This window comes from Aedes aegypti, chromosome 2, assembly GCF_002204515.2.
Source record: "Aedes aegypti strain LVP_AGWG chromosome 2, AaegL5.0 Primary Assembly, whole genome shotgun sequence".
In the NCBI taxonomy this organism is placed as follows: domain Eukaryota; kingdom Metazoa; phylum Arthropoda; class Insecta; order Diptera; family Culicidae; genus Aedes; species Aedes aegypti.
In genome coordinates this window covers 193,642,335-193,658,671 of record NC_035108.1, presented here as the reverse complement: position 1 = coordinate 193,658,671, position 16,337 = coordinate 193,642,335, and the positions used below count along the sequence as shown (strand labels likewise).

Sequence of the window (16,337 nt, the reverse complement as noted above, 5' to 3'; positions counted from 1 at the left end):
ATAAGACAATAAGTTTCAAAAATAACACAATAAGTGTATTAAAAAATAAGATTGAGTTTTGCGCACTCTCCCCATTTAGAACCTGCACAGAATGTGATTTTTTAAACATTTCATGCAGTTTATCATTTTTTTGCAAACAGACGAACGAAAAAAAAGGAAAAATATTTAGGGTAATTTAACCCTCTAATACCCAACCCCGCCTTTAGACGGGGTACACTTTGGAATTTTGTGTATTTTTTCGTAGCTCTGAAATCAAAATGATTTTATTTTTGGCTTGAACCTTGACTCATGACACGCATATAAGAAAAGATTTTTATGACTTTTGAAACATTTTTGTATTTTTGAAAATTGTACCGTAAAATGGGGTGTTAAGGGATGAAAAAAAAATTTAACTCGAATTTCAAGCAACTTCTAGTATGTCAATAATTGAACAAAGTACAACCCTACCATGCTCTCGTCGTGTATATCAATAGCCAAATACAATTATGAGTATCACATGACCGATTTCTGAGATAATAAAGAAAATGAGTGATTTTTGACGGAAATGCAAAATGGGGTGTTAAGGAATTTGACTTATTTTTCAAACAGAAAATCATAATCTTTCTGGTCAATTATTTTGGTGCTTTCATTCAATTTCATAAGTTATCAGATAATACATAAATATTATTGAACTTGCAACTCCTGTAAACGCAAACCGTTTCATTTTAACTGCCAAATTTTTCATAGTTATTAATACTATTTGGGAACTATCAAAACATCATAAAATTTTCTTGAAATGATTTTTATACTTATATGCAACAGGATCATAACCTAAATATTTGCAGTTTACGAATCCTGTAAGCTATGCAGAGCAACTTCGTTAATATTCTATAATATAAGGAAAAATTTCAACAAGCTTTTAGTTTTAATAGGAGAAATGGTCAATTTGTCCTGTATTAAAACACTACACTAAACAAAGTATTTGCATGCAACACCCAGTAGCAAGGTCGAAAAAATACTGAAGAAAAGTATGGAGCGGAAATCTAACGCTCACTATATAACACGTTTAGTGCCCGACGAGGCCGCAAAGTTTCTCGGAAAGGCCTAAGAAATTATAGAGTCTATGTACAGAGCATTACGCGAAGAGGCTTCTTTGAATGATTGTTCTCCTTCGTCTTCGAAAAAAGCCCTTATTTGTTTTGCTGATCTGCTTGATAGCTGGACGATTTGATTTGGTCTAACTCTTCGCGCAAATTTTCATTTATAGACTCTGAGAAATGACAAAATATTATTATTGTTTACCACTTCATAGGATTACCACTAAAGGAAACAACGGCTGCAAAACCATTTTGCATTTCCAAATAGAGGAATCATTCCAACTTCCCAAACATTTTACCAGTATAACATTATAATCCCTTAACACCCCACGTATTTTCAAGAACAGACTTTTTCCATAAAAAATATTAAAAATCGAAATCTAGATAAAATTTTCAAAATTTGTTGCCTGCATTGTGATCTCAATTAAATATACTTATCTTCTAAGTTACTCACATATTTTTCTTAATATTGTTTCATAGTTTTGTAATTAAATGTATTTAGCCTATAAAATTTGAACACAAAATTTTTGAATCGTTTTCAATATCTAGACTCCACAATACTTTATTTTATTAGACACTCTCTATCGCATAATGCAGTTCACAATCCTCCGAACAAATCAAGCATTTCAGATGACTGATATATCAACTTTCGACGTTTTTGTGACTTTTCAAAATTAATGGAGAAGTTCAATCCCTTAAAGTCCCACGAGTCCTTAACACCCCATTTTACGGTATTCTTATATAATCTACAAATGACTGGGTTTAAGTTACGTGTAGTATAAAAAAATCGGTATTTTTATACGATAAACCTATCGCAGAAAAATGGTATTAAAATAATTTCAAACCTGTTTTCCGTTAATTACACGAAAAAAAAATAATTCCGGAAAAAAAATAAAAATTTATTATTTTTAAAAGTCCTGTAAAAACTTGAATTTTTATTATTGCTAAAAATCAGTAACTGGAAGAGGCTTCAAGAAAAAATGAAAAAGATTTGCGAATAAAAATAAATCATTGCCCAAAACGTGTTTAGAACGATTTTAGATAACTAAAAATGATATTTAGGTCGAAAATAATGGGTATTAGAGGGTTAACGGCTCCGGCACCATTCGACTATTACCGGCAACCAAATAAAACAATATTTGACTATCAAAACACCAATGAAAACATTCAGACGATTCTTTGTTATGTCAGCTTCTAACTAACGAGATTTCCGAGACTGAACAAACAATTTCGCCGAAGATGTGATCAATTCAAACGAATCCGACTCAAAATGCGGCTGATTCAAAAATCCGCCTCAAAATGCGGCTGATTCAAAAATCCGCCTCAAAATGCGGCTGATTCAAAGCTGCCTGCAGTTCTTATGGGAAAGCTGCCGAAGAAAATAAGAGTGCCAACAATAGTCACACTGACAAGAGCTGTTCGAAGCGTTATAAAAACGTTTCCAAAAAGCTTTTAATAACTTTGTCCGTATGAATCGATAGAGGATTGAGCAGCGCATAAATGTAAACAGACAAACACAAAATTTGTCTGCTGCTGTCCGAGCAAATTGCAAAAGAAGCGCGGCCTCGGCTTATACTGTCGAGAATACGTCAATTCCCCTATGTCATGTCGAAATAGTAGTTTTTGCAATTTCTCATCGTAATAGGCTGCTTTTCATCACGCCAATCTGTCATGAAGATGCCTACTTTCCTACACTGAAGCATGCAGTGCGGGAATAGTCATTACACAACTGAAATCAGTGCTGTAATGATTCATTACGCAACGCTTTCTCATTACGCAACTGTTTTCAGTTGCGTAATGAATCATCACACTACAATTTTTCAGAAATTGTAAAATAATGGTGAATGAATTCCGATATAATTTCTTATACCCTCAAGTGGTCTTCTACGAAATTGCAAAAAATGTTGTACGTTACTCGTTGCAGAACTCGATTTTTACAGCACTCATCGTTATTATCCTACTCGGCAAGCCTCGTAGGATTGATTTCCCACTCGTGCTGTAAAAATCATCATTCTGCAACTTGCTCCGTAAACTACTATTACGGAACAAGTTGCAGAATGATGATTTTTACAGCATGAGTCGTGAATTGTACATTTATCCTACGAGGCTTTCCGAGTTCTGCAACGAGTTACGTACAACATTTTTTGCTATTTTGTAGAAGACCACTTGAGGGTATCAGAAATTATATCGGAAAGCACTCACCATTATTTTACGGATTTTGAAAAATGATTGTGTTATGATTCATTACGCAACTCAAAACAGTTGCGTAATGAGAAAGCGTTGCGTAATGAGAAAGCGTTGCGTAATGAATCATTACAGCACTGGTTTCAGTTGCGTAATGACTATTCCCGCACTGCATACTTCAGTGCAGGAAAGTAGGCATCTTCATGACAGATTGGCGTGATGAAAAACGGCCTATTACGATGAGAAATTGCAAAAATTATATTTTTGCAAATTATATCGCTGTTTTTCATCACGCCAATCTATCATGAAACGACCTACTTTCCTGCACTGAAGTATGCAGTGCGGGAATAGTCATTATGCAACTGAAACCAGTGCTGTAATGATTCATTACGCAACGCTTCCACATTACGCAACTGTTTTGAGTTGCATAATGAATCATAACACAACAATTTTTAAGAAAATGTAAAATAATGGTGAATGCATTCCAATATAATTTCTGATACCTTTAAGTGGTCTGCCAGGAAATTGCAAAAAATGTTGTACGTAACTCGTTGCAGAACTCGATTTACACAGCACACGTCGTGAATTTACAACTCGTGCTGAAAAAATCATCATTCTGCAACTTGTTCCGTAAACTACTATTTTGCTATTGAGTTGCTTATTAGCCTACAAACATAACAATAAAATGACAAACATAACGGCCTACTTTTCCTAACAATAAAAACCGAACTGAAAAGTGCTACTTTTCAGCACTGTTTTGAGAATCGCCAACTAAATATCTGAACAGCCTTTCTTCGAATTGCTTTGTATTTTTCAATGACTAGTTACTTGCTCTACATCTATTGGACGGTCCGAATTCGATTCGGCATCGTGTCGTCTAGTAAGATGCAGACGAGGCAATAGAGTAAACTATTCCCAAAAACTACGGTGCATACACATAATTTGACTATTTATGTGCCATTTGTACAATTTGGTATAAAATTGCAATACTTGCTTACTTAACCAAATTTGATCCATCTTTTAGGCCCTGCTATAAACAACTAAAACAGTTGAAAATCTCATACTTCTAAAGCCTTAAACGCATGTTAAGAATCACACTGCGGAACACGTTTTTGTCTCAAGCACCAAAATACCGCCATTCACTCAATTCACTCTGAATCCATCGCCGTTTTCAAAAATATCATAGCACGTCTCGTTTTTGAGATATTGGCTGTTGAAAATGCAAAAATTGACTATTTTAGCAAACTTGCATGCAAGTTTACCAGCTTGTATGGTAATTTATTTGCCTCATTTGCCACAGAATTCAATCATTATGTGTATATCAACACTTATCGGCAAAGTTTATAATACTTTTGATGCGGAAATAGTTATTTTTGCAATTTCTCATCGTAATAGGCTGTTTTTCATCACGTCAATCTGTCAAGAAACGGCCTACTTTCCTGCACTGAAGTATGCAGTGCGGGAATAGTCATTACCTAACTGAAACCAGTGCGGTAATGATTCATTACGCAACGCTTTCTCATTACACAACTGTTTTGAGTTGCGTAATGAATCATAACACAACAATTTCTCAGAAATTGTGCAATGATGGTGAGTGCATTCCGATATGATTTCTGATACCCTCAAGTGGTCTTCTACGAAATTGCAAAAAATGTTGTACGTAACGATTATTTCAGCACTCGACGTAATTACTCGGCAAGCCTCGTAGGATAAATTAACGACTCGTGCTGTAAAAATCATCATTCTGCAACTTGTTCCGTAAACTACTATTATGCAACAAGTTGCAAAATGATGATTTTTTCAGCACGAGTTGTACATTTATCCAACGAGGCTCGCCGAGTTGGATAAATACAACGAGTGCTGAAAAAATCGAGTTTTGCAACGAGTTGCACACAACATGTTTTGCTATTTCGAAAAATGGCTTTTCAACTGGATGTACTCTAAAAGCACAAACCAACATTTCAAGAGAACCCACATGGGCGTACAGCCATGCGTAGTTTCAATTCAGTATTTTTCAATCACGTAGGCTGTGACACAGTAGTACCCATGAATGTCACAAATTTTATCGCTCCCATCGGTATCATGCAGATCTATGTTCCCTTTTAGAGGAATGAACAGGTAAGAAAGCACAGACATAAGCTGACTACAAATGCCTGACGATCCGATCCCATATTAGAATCGCCAACCTGTGTCGGAGTCTGATGGCACAACGGAAGTAGACTCTAGGGAAGTGACTCGCCGTGAAAACCAAATGGAAAGTCACTTCGCTCGAGTCGAGAATTGTCACCTCGCTATAGGACACCGATAATTCTCACCGCACGCCAGACGTAGAATAAACTCAAGAATCAGATGCAATTGTGCTTATTCTGTGCGGCATGTAAGGAAAGACGAGTCGGTAACATGTCGACTCGCTACCATTTGATTAAGATTATTCGCCTCACGTCACCTGAGGTGAGAACGACTCGTCTCGATTCACACACCGCGCAGAAAAAGCATGATATGAAGAGACTGGGACACTGGGTTATTTGGTTGACGCCTACCAAAACAGTATCGAAAAGTAATCGCTTATCAGCACTGTTCCTTTTGGTAGGAAAAGTAGGCCGTTATGTTGACCAACTTCTCAATGAAAAGTTGATTGATTTGCAACGGAATTGCAAAAAGTTATTTTTTGATGGTTTGAAAAAGTATTGTATTTTTCCATATAAGAGAAACGAAGAATTATGTATGGACACAGCAAGCATGTTGAAAAAATCGATTGATTCTAGATTTAATCGTGAAATTTCAACGAAATTATTTCTATAATGAAAGTTTAAGTGCAAAACAGCATGCTTGGTGGATTAGATCACAAAAAAGTTTGATAAATTATACTTTAAATTTTATCTGAACATCAACAAAACCAGTGTTTTACACAACTTTGGCGACCTGTAGCTAAAAACTGTGACGTGCTGGAATATTTCTGAAAATGGCATCAGATTCAGCAATCCCAAATCTACTCGAGACACATAATTTGATTCTTGAGACACGCAAAAATGTCATTTTTGTTACGCTGTGTAATTTAAAATTTGAAAAAAGTGAACAACATATTTTCCTATTAACCGTCAATTCGGCATGAAAATAAAAAAATAGTACTTTTATTTTTGTTTTTGAGCTAACATGCAGGTGATTTTTGACTTAATAAATTTAGCTTTCTTATACTGCCCATAAAGGCATAACTGTCCCATATGGAAAAAGGAGGAATTCAGAAAATGACGCTCAAAGTTTTAAGTTTGCCTTTTCAACAAAAGTGCATTTCCGCATGCCATATTTATTAAGCGCAACCACACAGATTACTCAGTTGGTTACTATTGATCAGCAAAAAATATAAACTTGAACATTATTCTAGTTTTGCAGCTGCTTTTGAGGTTCAAAGTTCATATAGAGACTGTTATGCCTTTATTTTTTCTATATGGGACTGAACTAACTTCATATTTTCCACATCATTTTACACACTTTAAATGTGTATATACATGATAAAGTACATACTAAAACATGACTGTTGCAATGAAAAAATGTGTTGGTTCAAAAATAAATATGGGACAGTTATGTTTTTATGGGCAGTATATGAATGGAAACATGTTTTAGAATATATTAGAGTATTTTTTCAGAAATCTTCGCATGGTTCTTGCATTTTGTAACTTTTAAGATGTGTGCAATCTTTTTAAGGCACATGCTAATTGATTAGCAATTGGTTTAAAAATAATATGACAAATTATGAAAAAATACCACCATGGTATTGCACTTACAGTCAAACCTCCATTAGTTGTTATTTGTAGAGGCCATTGACTCATGGAAATATCGTGTCATGGAACAGAAAGGGTATGGAAAGCTGTTTGAGGGGATCATCATAGTAACTATGAAATTTTGTTTCTAGTATGTTTCCATGAAAGGATATACACAACAAAATAATACAAAAAAGTTGGTAAGATCAACCCAACTTTTCTGGGTCAGTTGAGAAAGTTGCTAATTACTTTTCGGTACAGTTCTTAAATAAACAAAAATGTGTAATCTCAAAACAAAACTCTCAGCGAATAACTGTGCAAATGCTCATAGAACACTAATCTCAGAAGTAGACTTTATTCCAGTTGGGACGTCGACATATTACATGGTGGCCCGTGAATAGCTGATTCCAAATTCCCGGTTTTCCATTCCAGATTTTTGAGTCCCCATTTTACAAAATATGGAAAATCCAGATAAAATTTTCCACGAGGTTTTGTAATAAATTTGTAAAGTTCTCCATCCACCCCAAGTAGCACACGTCATAGGAGATCCAGACTTTCCCAGACAAAATCTTCCAGATTTTTGAAAAGAAAAATACTTTTCATCCCTGGAACAAACATAACATCGCTTACACTCTGAAAAAAAAAATTCAAAACAAACATAGCGCACACGGAGAAATCAGACTACCCAAAAATCAGCTCTTTAAACTCAAATTTGGGTTAACTGTGTTTAGTTTTTATCCACGGTTGGGTTGTTTTGCCTCTCCTACAACAGCAATGTTGGTAAAACCTCCAAAAAGTAGCCCCTTTTATATGAAATCACCTTCTTTATCAAAATTAGGTGAGGTCCAAAAATTTATACATAAACGTTGCATTGTGTAGGTCTTTTGGCCACCACGCTCATATTCGAATATACGAAAATATTTGCAATTTGAGAAAAGTAAACATAAGAAATATAAAGTTGACTTTACACATAGCACTTACCGTAATCATCAGCGCGAGCGGACCACAGTAAACAATGATAGCAAATCCACCTATCATTACCATTGTAAAGATGCCTCTTATCACCCAATTTCTCCATCTGAAATGAGAAGAAAAACATTCGCAATTTATCAGTGATCTGTTTTTTTCTAAAACCGACATGGGAGTTCTTTTAAATTTGATCGTTGATGCAATCCCAGGCTCAATAAGGTTTACACTATACGCACTATTTATTTATTTATTTATTTTTTTTTTTTTTTGTCGGTAGCGATAGGGGTAGTACTGGCACTCTTAATCTGCCCTAAGCTCCTTCCCAGCATTTGCTTTTATAAGCCTCTATTGCGTTCATCACACAGACGTTCCTAAGCAATGTTGCTCAAATGGTCACTGTGTACGCTAGCAGCAATCAGCCCTTGCCGTAGTTTTGCAGTCTAGTAGTTCAGACTACTATCAAACTATGATAAGGCCTGAAATGCTACTAGAGTGGTTAAAGTGAAGAACGAAATAGTTTTATTAAAAGGTCCTCATTCCCCATTTCATTTCACACTCACTTTTATTTTCGACACTATCACGTATATCACCGATTATCACTCATCAACTTTCGTAAAACACTTCAGATATACTTTCTATTATATCACTTTTCACATCACACCATTTTCATATAAATCTGTTAGCATTACTAAGTAATTAAAAGATATTCAATTTAAATGTATCATTATTTTTGTTGCTGTAGAGTCATTACTATTCAAACTACGATTTAGCACTATGATCAAGAAAGTTACATTAAAAAAAATCACTTCGATCCATTCTTCTGCACTCGCTGTCATTACACATTAACACTTTTATCATGCACGTTTGAAGAACTAGGTAATTAAGTTTATATTCAGAAAAATGATTGCACAATGTATTATGGCCATTATTAAATTAGTTCACATCATTATTATTATATTTTTAACAAAACTATTAGAATCACTTCCACCTTAATTTTCAAATTTTCATCACTATAGATTTAATTATAAAATCACTATTAGCACCTTCACAATCACTAAATTTAATAGCGACGAGTGTAACGCACAGTTCCACCAAACACCCATTCTTATGTTGCATTATAAAACGATTGATCACACGTTGGCTTCGAAACTTAACCACCATTGCTGATAAGTACAAAGGATGCTACAGCTCGTGTAAACGAATTGAAACATCAAACAACCAGCATTGGTTTATAAGTAACTAATGAGCCCTGGCGGTCCCTCCGTTCGAAGAGGACCTGATAATATGCCGAAACATATTAACAGATCCTCCGCCTGAATGCAGCCGTTTCATGATAAATCATGAACCGTTGGAGGTGTGCCAAAGTATTGGGAAGGTGATATGTTTCACAGACGGGTATTATTATGGTGCACCTTCTACTTTGGCACCGTCAAACCCTGTGATCGTGGCCAGGGAAGGTTTACACTATACGCACTATTTATGAGATTATTCAAAAACGACTGTCAAATGTATTTCAAAATATTTAAAAAATAAGAATAAATTTCTACCCAGAATTTTTTTTTTTTTTTTTTTTTTTTTTTTTTTTTTTTTTTTTTTGTATGGTATTCAGTTGGAGCTGCCTGACAGCTTAACTTGTCAAGGCTGAACCCTCGGTCTGGCTTTTGCCAAGTTTCCCCTCTACCAGGACCAATACTCAGACGGACTAGGCAATGGCGCCCACATGAACACTGTTTTTTATTAGTATTGTGACGTGGTAGTTTTTGAAAAGTACCCATATTCCTTTGCTTCTGAGAACAAGAAGCATTGTGAAAATCAGCAGCTCCATCAGAATTCGTTTGAAATAGTAGTGTAGTAGTGTCATTACTAATACTGTCTAGTCGAAATGGTTTTGAATAATTTGTCAATCAAGCTATTCTGATTACTTCTGTCTTTTACGTAAGATTAGAGTCTTAAATGTCAATTGTCGTCCTTAAACAAAAAAGTCACTTTTAGTCAAGTCATTTTTATAGAGAATATTTACGAGAAAAGTTACCTTAGACTTCTATTACAGTCTCCTACAAGATTCACTTTTCGGTGGCAAATGCATTGCTTCACAACGCCTACTTTCTACTTTTAAATTTTGCGAAAATGAAGCTGGAATTAGATTATTTATACCGTTGATACAAAAGAGGTATTTCTTATTATGGCAATGTAAAACCATATTAAAATAAGATTGTCGCCACTTATTTCTACTCAGTGAATCTACTAATCATTTTCCTAAGAGTTCCTAAGTATTCCCTACGTCGTATATGATAACGATGTTTCTAGCTAGCTAATAGTAAGAGTGGCTACGGATCATTCTGGTTAGCAAAAGGCAAACTGAACGTCACCAATAGTATTAATGTCCACTTCGAATAGATTCATTATTTGAAATGGGCATCAATTCTATCAATGACGCAGAATGTCCGTTGGATCACATCCGAGATATTATTGCGTCTATGCCATATGAATTATGACGCGGCTTTAAGCAAAAAATGCCAAAATGTGATACCACCACTACAGGTTACGCCTTTGGTTTCCATCATATGGGCTAATGGATTATGCCCTCCCATCGCGGCAAGGTCGCATAACCAAGGGGAGGGAAGAATAAATTTCTACCCAGAAAATTATTCTTATATCTTCAAAACAAGTATAAAACAATTGTGTGCTGCCGAACGTCATCAATAGGGCTGACGAACATCATCCACCTACATCCAACGTTTACGTTGATTCGGATGGACAAATTGCGATGCATTACTGTGGTTGAACTCTAAATTTAAACCATCTTCGCCCACTCTACTTATGTCATAAACGGTTTGGAAATTTTGCTGGCTTTCTCTCTCTCCACTCGTTCGATAATTTACCAACAATTTTCAGTGAGCTGCAGCCAGAAAGTTGAAAGTGTCAGAAGGTCAAGTTCAGGTTCGACCGTCATTCACGGTCAAGTTCGAGGCCTTCCGTTGACATTTGAATAAATTACTATATTTGTTAATTAAGTATACACATGTATCATCCAGGTTTCAAACTAGTATTTGCAATGAATGACCACTGCCCGTGTATAACGGTGTGGATTTTACGCAAATTGTTCAATATCAACTTTCCAAGCTCAGACCGAACCGTTTCGAAAAGATGTCTATCGACAGAGGTTTGTAGAACTTCGATCCGATTTCCATCAGCCACAGGTATGCACGATAATTGTGCATGCACGCGTATATGAGAACACAAAATCGCGGTGCGATGTTCCATTAGGTGAAACCCTATATAGCAGAAACGGGTAATACAACGCCTTAATTAAAGTCAATGAATGTGGCAATGAGCTACCTTTTCGAGCAGTACATACAGTACCAGTGATTCATTAAGGTAAGGACAATATTTGGCCCGCCACTATATATGTACTTCTCAAGCTGGATTAAAATGCCGTTTTGTCTCGAACTACGAACATAAATCATATTCCGAACAATTAATCTTTTAAAAAAAAATTCAAGAAAAACAACCAAAATTCTTAACATGATAATGAATTCTTCATGGAATCAAACCTTTTACATTTAAAAGTTGTGGAAATATTAATTCTTAACTTTAAAATCGACACTGTTCTGAATATGAGTCTTGTTCGGAATTTGAGACAAAACAGACTGACGTAATCATAGCCATACACTGCCGTGAATCGCAAGTCAGTCCCATCTGTAAAAAGCAGGCATTAAGAAAATGGGGTGTGAAATTTCCCAACTCGTTTTCCATCATCATCATCAGTCAGGCTAAGGCCTGGGTGGCCTCTGCTGTACGTAGGAGACATCTCCATTCGACTCGGTCCATGGCTGCCCGTTGCCAGCCACGCATTCTGCGAAGGGTCCGCAGATCGTCCTCAACTTGATCGACCCATCTTGCTCGCTGCGCACCACGTCGTCTTGTGCCGGTCGGATTGTTTTCGAGAACCATTTTCACCGGGTTGGTATCCGACATTCTGGTGACATGCCCGGCCCACCGCAGCCTCCCAATTTTTGCGAGGTGGACAATGGTTGGTTCTCCCAGCAGCTGGTGCAATTCATGGTTCATCCGCCTTCTCCACGTTCCGTCTTCCATCTGCACTCCGCCGTAGATGGTCCGCAACACCTTCCGTTCGAAAACACCAAGGGCGCGTTGATCCTCTGCACGTAGGGTCCATGTTTCGTGCCCATAGAGGAGTACCGGTCTAATCAGCGTCTTGTAGATGGTCAACTTCGTGCGATGGCGAACTTTGCTCGATCGGAGCGTTCTGCGGAGTCCAAAGTAGGCACGATTTCCAGCAACGATGCGTCTCTGGATTTCTCTGCTGGTGTCGTTGTCGGCGGTCACCAGTGAGCCCAAGTACACGAATTCTTCGACAACCTCGATTTCATCACCGTCAATATGAACTCGAGGTGGGGGGCGTGCCGTGTCTTCTCTTGAGCCCCTCGCTATCATGTACTTCGTCTTTGACACATTGATGTTCAGTCCGATTCGCCTAGCTTCAGCCCTTAGTCGGATGTACGTATCCGCCATCGTCTCAAAGTTCCGTGCTACGATATCAATGTCGTCGGCGAAACCAAGTAACTGAACGGACTTTCTGAAAATCGTGCCACTCGTGTCTATTCCCGCTCTTCTTATCACACCCTCTAAAGCAATGTTGAACAGTAAACACGAAAGGCCATCACCTTGCCGTAACCCTCTGCGAGATTCGAAGGGACTCGAGAGTGTCCCTGATACTCGGACTACGCACATCACTCGCTCCATCGTCGCCTTGATCAATCTTATCAGTTTGTCCGGGAAACCGTATTCGTGCATAATCTGCCATAGCTGTTCTCGATCGATTGTATCATAGGCCGATTTAAAATCGATGAATAAATGATGTGTGGGTACATTGTATTCGCGGCATTTCTGCAACACCTGGCGGATGGCGAATATCTGGTCCGTTGTTGCTCGTTCGCCCATAAATCCTGCCTGATATTGTCCAACGAATTCTCTAGCAATTGGTGATAGACGGCGGCATAGAATTTGGGAGAGTACCTTGTAGGCGGCGCTCAAAATTGTGATCGCACGATAATTGGCGCAATCCAACTTGTCGCCCTTTTTGTAGATGGGACACACGACACCTTCCATCCACTCCTCCGGCAATACTTCCTCCTCCCAAATCTTGGAAATAACCCAGTGCAGCGCTCTTGCCAGTGCATCACCACCGTATTTTAGCAACTCGCTAGGAAGTTGGTCCACTCCAGCGGCTTTGTTGTTTTTCAACCGTCTAATCTCCGTTTCTACCTCTTGGAGATCTGGAGGCGGAAGTCTTTCGTCGTCCGCGCGTGCTCCCAAAGTTATTTCCGTGCCACCTCCGCTACTGGCCACATCACCATTAAGGTGCTCGTCGTAGTGCTGCCGCCACCTTTCGACCACCTCACGTTCGTTCGTGAGAAGATTTCCGTCAAAGTCTCTGCACATGTCGGCTTGTGGCACAAAGCCTTTGCGCGAACGGTTAAGCTTCTCGTAGAACTTCCGTGTGTCTTTAGCGCGGAACAGCTCTTCCATCGCTTCGCGATCTCGTTCTTCTTGATGGCGCTTTTTTCTTCGGAAGATCGAGTTTTGTCTGTTCCGCGCCTGTTTATACCGTGCCTCGTTCGCTCTCGTGCGGTGTTGCAGCATTCTCGCCCATGCTGCATTCTTCTCATTCTTCAACTGCTCGCATTCGCCGTCATACCAGTCATTTCTCTGATTCGGGGCCGCTGGACCTAGTGCTGCTGTTGCGGTGCTACCTATGGCGGATCTTATGTGCCTCCAGCCATCTTCAAGAGTGGCGGCGCCGAGCTGCTCTTCCGTTGGTAGGGCCACTTCCAACTGCTGCGCGTATTCTTGGGCTACTTCTGAGTCCCGTAGCCGCTCGATGTTAAGCCGCGGCGTTCGGCTTCGACGCGAGTTTGTCACCGTCGAAAGTTTTGAGCGCATGCATATAGCAACTAGGTAGTGATCCGAATCTATATTCGCACTGCGGTATGTGCGAACATTGGTAATGTCAGAGAAGAATTTTCCGTCGATTAGAACGTGGTCGATTTGGTTCTCGGTTAGGTTATCGGGTGATCTCCAGGTGGTCTTATGGATATCTTTACGGGGGAAGAAGGTGCTTCGGACTACCATACCACGAGAGGCTGCAAAGTTGACGCATCGTTGACCGTTGTCGTTAGATACGGCGTGCAGACTGTTCCGCCCGATCACCGGTCTGTACATCTCCTCTCGTCCTACCTGTGCGTTCATGTCGCCAACAACGATTTTCACGTCACGCGGCGAGCATCCGTCATAAATCTGCTCCAGCTGCGCGTAAAACGTCTCCTTCTCGTCGTCGGGTCTCCCTTCGTGTGGGCAGTGTACGTTGATGATGCTGTAGTTGAAGAAACGGCCTTTTATCCTCATCTTGCACATCCTTGCGTTGATCGGCTGCCACCCGATAACGCGTTGTCGCATCTTGCCCAACACTATGAAGCCAGTTCCTAGCTCATTTGTGGTGCCACAGCTTTGGTAGAAGGTAGCCGCTCGATGCCCGCTTTTCCACACCTTCTGTCCAGTCCAACAAAGTTCCTGCAGCGCTACGATATCGAAGTTACGGGGATGTAGTTCGTCATAGATTATCCTGTCGCAACCTGCGAAACCAAGTGACTTGCAGTTCCATGTTCCAAGTTTCCAATCGTAATCCTTATTTCGTCGCGTGGGTCTTTGCTGATTGTTCCGGGTCGTATTATCTCCTATGTTATTCGCAATAAGGTTTTTTACGGGTGGCTTATTGGGCCTACGCCAACACTCCTGTCTCGCCGGAGCGCCATCGTGCCAGCTCTGTTTAACGTCCCAACTAACACTAGGACGATCGCGCTGATGGGGCTACCACCTTAGATTTAGCTGTGCGCGATTCAGCATTTCTTGCTCAGCCGCTGGATACCAGAACAGACGCTGTTTGAGCCGCACCTCCTGGTGAACAGACGCTCGAGACGTACCTCCTCAATCTAGCTGATGTCAGAAGGACAACAGTGCCCAGGCTGCACTACCAGCTAAGTACGCAACCCTTAGCTGGCGGTCTTTGTCATCGTTTGACCCGTGGAAGCGTGAGGTAGGAACTTGTGAGGACCAGAGCTGTGTTGAACGCTCCTTCCTTGTTGTCGACTCACCGTTTTGCAGCCCAACTCGTTTTCCATACGAATATTCAATAAATTCCAGAAGATTGGAACATGTTCAAATCTTAATAAAACTTTCACAATTTGCTATTCACTACGATATCTTTCTGAGAAAAATATCAAGATGATCAAAACACGGTTCATTTTTGTGTTACACGGTGTGGAAATCTGTAGTAGGACTGATATGCGATTACTCTTCATTATGGGACAGTTTGACTTGCTGTTTTTCCTACTTTTTTCCGAACAAATCTTATTATCTAATTAGAGCATCTGAAAGAGCATATGTTGAAAAATGAACTTAACTCAATTTTGACGAAAATTCAAATGGGACTGACTTGCGATTCACGGCAGTACAGTCGATTAAAACGATCATCTAGAACGGAACTGAAAACGTTTAGCACTTGAATTCAGATGCAAGAGGAAAACGTGAAAAAAATTTCCTTTGTTTTAATTTTTATATATAGCTTAAGAAAAGATCAATAAAGCATGTAACAGTAACAAATATGATTAAAACGAATTGAATTAAGCTTTTTTGGCATTTTGTTGACAGTTTATCTCATCTCATTTGCCGTAGCAGTTCGAAATTTTTATAGGTGAAATAAATTCACAAAAAAAACGTTATAACTTGGAAAAAGCTTGCTCCTTAGCTACGTATTCTAATCAGCACTTTTTGAAAGCTTTCTTTGATTACACTGCGGAACACGTTTTTATCTCAAGCACCAAAATACCGCTATACACTCAATTAAGAGGTGCTGAATGCATTGCCGTTTTCACAAATATAATAATACGTCTAGTTTATGAAATATTGGCTGTTGAAAATGAAAAAATTGACTATTTCAGTCAACTTGCATGCAAGTTTACCAGCTTGTAAGGCAATTTATTTGCTTAATTTGCCATATAATTCAAACTTTATGTGTATAACAATAGTTATCAACAAAGCTTATACTGTTTTCGATGCGGAAAAGTTATTTTTTGGTGGTTTGAAAAAGTATTGTATTTTTCCATATAAGAGAAACGAAGAATTTTGTGTGGAGACAGCAAGCATGTTGAAAAAATCGGTTTAATCTAAATTTAATCGAGCAATTTCAACCAAATTATATCTTAAATGAAAGTTTAAGTTGTATTATGCATGCTTGGTGGATTAGATTACAAAAAAGTTTGATAAATTA

General features: G+C 38.6%; 1 protein-coding gene across 6 annotated transcripts in view; it reads right to left on the bottom strand.

Annotated features, from left to right (window-relative positions):
* Positions 1-16,337, bottom strand: part of LOC5573011 (phosphatidate cytidylyltransferase, photoreceptor-specific) — a 61,780-nt gene that overhangs the window by 31,429 nt on the left and 14,014 nt on the right. For all 6 annotated transcript variants that reach the window (XM_021843558.1, XM_021843560.1, XM_021843561.1 and 3 more), the window contains one exon: positions 8,000-8,096. In XM_021843558.1, coding sequence (XP_021699250.1) covers positions 8,000-8,096 — 97 coding nt within the window. The remainder of the gene's footprint in view (positions 1-7,999; positions 8,097-16,337) is intronic.